This window comes from Poeciliopsis prolifica, unplaced genomic scaffold (genome assembly GCF_027474105.1).
Source record: "Poeciliopsis prolifica strain line A6 unplaced genomic scaffold, Auburn_PproV2 SCAFFOLD137, whole genome shotgun sequence".
Lineage (NCBI taxonomy): Eukaryota > Metazoa > Chordata > Actinopteri > Cyprinodontiformes > Poeciliidae > Poeciliopsis > Poeciliopsis prolifica.
In genome coordinates this window covers 134,387-139,250 of record NW_026562512.1, presented here as the reverse complement: position 1 = coordinate 139,250, position 4,864 = coordinate 134,387, and the positions used below count along the sequence as shown (strand labels likewise).

General features: G+C 44.1%; 1 protein-coding gene across 2 annotated transcripts; it reads right to left on the bottom strand.

Moving 5' to 3' along the window:
* Nucleotides 1-1,207: 1,207 nt before the first annotated feature.
* Nucleotides 1,208-3,690, bottom strand: LOC129355530 (transcription initiation factor IIA subunit 2). Of its 2 annotated transcripts, XM_055025134.1 has the most exons (4): nucleotides 3,545-3,690; nucleotides 1,984-2,088; nucleotides 1,784-1,910; nucleotides 1,208-1,398 (listed from the first exon to the last, which is right to left on the bottom strand). In XM_055025134.1, exons 1-4 carry the CDS (start codon nucleotides 3,614-3,616, stop codon nucleotides 1,373-1,375), a joined length of 330 nt encoding a protein of 109 aa, XP_054881109.1. In that variant the 5' UTR covers nucleotides 3,617-3,690; the 3' UTR covers nucleotides 1,208-1,372. The 2 variants fall into 2 exon arrangements, with proteins under 2 accessions (XP_054881109.1, XP_054881108.1); XM_055025133.1 differs by lacking the exon at nucleotides 1,208-1,398 and having other exon boundaries at nucleotides 1,407-1,910.
* Nucleotides 3,691-4,864: the final 1,174 nt, after the last annotated feature.

Genomic DNA, 4,864 nt, shown 5'->3' with positions numbered 1-4,864 from the left:
TTGCCCTCTATTTACAGGTTAATGTATGGTTCGGTTCTGGTCCAGCGGGTCTGCAGTGCAGCAACTGCGGTCATTTCTGCGCTGATTTGCAGCAACCGGAACCTCGAGGTTCTGATGGACTAAATGATCCCAAATATTTGTCTTATAAATAAATTTGCTGGTCCAATTATAATGGTAAAGACTCAGATCATTGAACTTTATTTACTTCAAATAAAAAACAAAAATCACAGCAAGCTGATATTCTGTAGTTTTATGCTGTCTGCTAGTGTAACAGTTGCAAAATGGAGCACACGGGACTCAGGATCTGTCAGTTTATTTCTGTAACACAACATGGGACACACTCAACCATCGGTGTGACACATACAGTCAGATCCCAGCAGCTCTACAAACATTTTGGAGGGAAAAACTTTTAACAACTTTAAAGGGCAACAGCTTAATTCTAACGGAACCTAAAGTCTTTTTTTAAGACACATAAAACAATTAACATTTTAATTTATGCAATACAAAAATGTGAAAACAATTATAAACATAATAAACAGTGGAAGGTAGCATTAGCACGTCTTACCAGCAGCTGTGTTGGCAGCTTCTGCCTGGCTGCTGCAGCTGCCTCACAGAACCCACTCTGTGTAACATCAATAACTACCCTCCCAAAACAACATCAGGAACCAAAAACAACAGACATGTCAATTCAACAAAAAGTGTTTTGAGAAGGTTCACAATCATTTTTTAAAAAATAAGTAAATAAAATCAACTCAGCTACACTAGCAGCGATGCTAACTCACCTCATTCTGCTACAAAACCTAATGATCTGTTCCTGTCGCTCCCCGTGAATAAACTCACCATTACGAAACTCTGTGCTGAGCAGCTCTCTCACAGCAGACGGTGTCCGTGAACAAGATTGAATATTGTATTATAACTGAAAAAAGATGTTACTTCCATCATGAGTATAGACTACCAAAAAAACCCTACAAATTAGTGAAATACGGCTACTTCCGGTGGGCGCCGGAAGTTAGACTCGTCATCGTTTTCCCAGTAAGCCTCCCAGAACAAAGATGGATAAATCCATTTGCTTTTTATTTAACATTAAGACACAATGAACCGCAATTTTGATAAGAATTGTTTTTCCGATAAATAATATGACAATGCTCGCCCCAACCCAGAACCACGCAGCCGGGTCTAGTGTACAGAAAGGAGCCAGGAGTCTACAGCAGCTTTCCATCAACTTTTATTATTAAAGATGATTCAAGAAATTAAACACACTTCTCCTGACGGGAATAAAAAACACACACACACACACACACACACACACACACACACACACACACACAGGTGTAACTGTGCTGTATAAGTTATCTGTACAGTCCATGGAGGATCACTCTGCAGCGTTGGAGCCCGAATCTGAGGAGGGGAGACAGGAAAATGTTTACAGCAGAACCAAGACAGTCTGACTACAGTCCCGAACACGCAGTGTCCCATCATCCTGTCACGGGACGCAGCGTGCGTCCCCTTGACGGCGTTTCTGGGACATGTGGAGCAGCACTCCGCCTGCTGGTTTCACTTGGTGCTGCAGCTGTTATTTGACCTGCTGCTCTGGTGGTTCTGATAGAATTGTCAGGTCTAGTAAAAAGGACCGGGCTCAATGTCAGACTTTCTCTGAAGCCGACTCGTCTAGTTTCAGTCGCTGAGTGGGTCGGGCCAGCTGAGGTTCTGCTGCTGTTAACCTGCAGCTAATCTGGGATTTGGACTCATTCTCAGGTTCTGGTGCGGTTCTGCTCGAACTCACTCTTTCCGTCGCAGGCGACGATCTTCACCTTGTCGACCTTGACCAGCTCTGTGACTTCCCTGAACTCCACGTCGTTCAGAACAAAAGTCCAAACGTTGTCGCAGAACCGGTAGGTGTTCAGAGAACCCTGAGGAGAAACAGGAGGCCCGGTTCAGACCTGGTTCTGGTTCCGGACCAGACACACAAGAGCGTAGACTCACCCTGAAGTTGACCCGGTTCCGGACCCGGCTGGCCAGCGCTGCGTTGATGGCTTTATCGAACTGGAGAAGAACCTGCAGGGCCAGCTGGGGGGTGATCTGCTGGGTCTGAGCACACAGAACAGAACCATCAGAACCGTCTGGGAGCATCAGAACTATCAGAACCATCTGAGGCCATCTGGATCAGGAAGATTTGCTTGTTCCAGAACAAGATCTGCTCCTCAACTTTAATCAGATTTTTATTCTGCTGGAAAAACAGATGATCACAGAACCTACAGCTACTGACAGACTGCAACCCGAGCCACTGGACAGAGAAAATAAAGAAATTCAGAAATTAAATATTCAGGAGAAAATTGTCAAAATTCAGAGGGGAAAAAAAACCATCTAAAATTAAAAAGTCAGAATTTAAAGAAGGAAACGTCAAAATTTGGAGCGGAAAAAATTTTATTCAAAAAGTTTAAATGAGAAGTAAAAATTCATAGAGAAAAATATTATGAAAAACTTCCCATAATTATTACATTTAGTAGCCTTTCAAATTTCTTTTCTTTTCCCAGACTCCCAAAAATAATGTCTTTCTTAGAAAATCTAGGTAAGTTAGGAATTTTAGGGCAAAGCCAGTAGTGAACATCATCCCACAAAGATTTGCAATGCATAGAAAAGATGTCAGCTCTAATAATCTTTTGAAATTCACTTTTATTTATGTGCAGGTCAAATTTCACACTGAAGTCTTCAAAAGACATTATATCTCCATTATTTAATAAATGCATGACAGACCAAACACCTCGTTCTAGCCAATCATGTCCAAAATTGATTTATTATTAATTTTTATGTCACGGCAATTCCACATTGTGTGTGTGGGCTATCGTTATGTTTGTAGATTAATCTCCAATATAATAAAACTTGCTGGTAAAAGAAGGAAAGTTAACAGGGCAGAAGTCTGCAGAGCAATCAGAATGGAGCGCATTGCATCATGGGACTTGTAGTTTTCTTAACAGAGCCGACACAGCTTGATGCTGTTGGCTCATTTATCAGTGAAAAAGCAAAGATCCGGGTTTGAAACCGAACTTTGAAGATAAAGACAGAAAATCCGAGTGGCTAAATATTTTCTTAAGCATAGGCGGTGATAATAGTCCGGTCCCGATGGACCCGAACTGATCCGAAGCCGATAAAACAGAACTTCTAGGAGCATAACCCGTTTGCTATTAATAACAGAAACTGACCAACAAACTGCGGGTTGACCAGGACCGGACTCAGTCTCAGATTTAATCCAAAAAACAGAACCAAAATGGAGCTTTTCAGCCGAACCGGACCGCAGCAGAGGAGTTCATGGTACCAGTTTCAAATCAGTTCAACATTAACTGGTTTAAATCCAGTTCGGACGTTATTTTCTATGTCACTGTCAACAGATCTAAATCCTTCTACGGACCGGTTCTGACCCAGAACACAGCGAGATCAGCCGAAGCTAACAGTAGCTGTTAGCCTCGACCCGACATCCGGATGTCGGCTCCGACCCGACATCCGGAGCCTCACCGCGCCGCGGTTCGGTGAGTTCGCTCGGTGTCACCTGGATGAGCTCGTCCAGACTCTCCTGGAGGCTGTTCCCCAGCGTGGTGTTCCGGTACAGCTGGTAGGCCATGGTTCTCTGGTTCTGACTGCACTAAACCGAACCTCACAGAACTAGCTAGCTGCTGCATCCGCCGCTAACGAGCTTCCGCTTAGACCTTTCACAATAAAAGCAGTTGAAACAAAGCTGTTCGTTTCCGAGCTTTTCAAAATAAAACCGAAACCTGAGCAGGTAAATTCAGCAGCTTTTTCTTGTAGGTTCGTTGATTTGATATCTGTGGAGACACTTTCATCTTATGACTCTCTCTCCCTATATAAATGTATATGTGTATATCCATCCATCCATCCATCCATCTATTTTCTGAGGACCCTTCTCCCTAACGGGGTCGGGAGGTGCTGGTGCCCCTCCAGCTGCGTTCCGGGCGAGAGGCGGGGTCACCTGGACAGGTCGCCAGTCTGTCGCATAAATATATGTATATATTTATTGTGGTGCTGGGATCCGCCGGTAGGTGGCAGTACAACACAGGCCAGTTATTTCCAGTTTGCTGCTCTGGTCCTCTGTGATGCGGACTGGATGTGAATAAACCAAGAACAAAACAGAAAAATGATCAGCTCAGAAATTATGTATTTCTGAGGAAATTAGTGAAAAAATTATTTTTTTTGTAAACTTTAATTTTCTAGTTCAGGTTAAATCCAGAGAAATGGAAATTAATTTGAATAACGTCATGGAAATGTGTCATAAACATTTTATAAACCTGATGGATCTAATCTCTGCTGCTTTAAGATTATTTCCTTCATTTTAATTTCTCTAAGCGGATGGATATTAATCAGGAAGCGGACTGAGGGAAGGTTTTCCTCTCTCCTCTTTCACGCAGCTTCCTGTCAGAGCAACGGCCTGCAGGCAGAGGCCAGGTTCTGGTTCTGGTTCTGCTGGGAGCCGACTGCGTACTAGTGAACAGCTCTGTTTCAGGAGCTGCTGCTCTGACCTTTGACCCCCGGAGGCATCAGGGGACAGAGCGTGGCCATCAGGCAGAACGATTATAAAGAATGCAAACATTCATCTGAACTCTGGTCCAGAACTATACCCGACCCGACCCGACCCACCCGACTCGCTGTAGAGACACAGCATGAAGACGTCATCACAAGCAGCAGTTCCTCAACCCTTCATCTCACCTGGGAGGAAAGGTGGTGACCATGGAGACAGAGACAGGAGGAAGCGGAGGAGGCAGCAGCAGTTTCTGCTGTTGGAGGTTGAAACCTTTCCATCAGAATTCGTTCTGATGGATCTGCAGCCGCGCATGTCTCCCATCCTGCCTGCAGA

Excerpts from the sequence above, each read along its gene's own strand:
- LOC129355530 (XM_055025133.1), bottom strand. The coding sequence starts at position 3,616 with ATGGCCTACCAGCTGTACCGGAACACCACGCTGGGGAACAGCCTCCAG. Across the intron at positions 2,089-3,544 it reads GTCTGGACGAGCTCATCCAG|ACCCAGCAGATCACCCCCCA; the intron begins GTGACACCGAGC and ends CTGTGTGCTCAG. Across the intron at positions 1,911-1,983 it reads GGAACCGGGTCAACTTCAGG|GGTTCTCTGAACACCTACCG; the intron begins GTGAGTCTACGC and ends GTTTCTCCTCAG.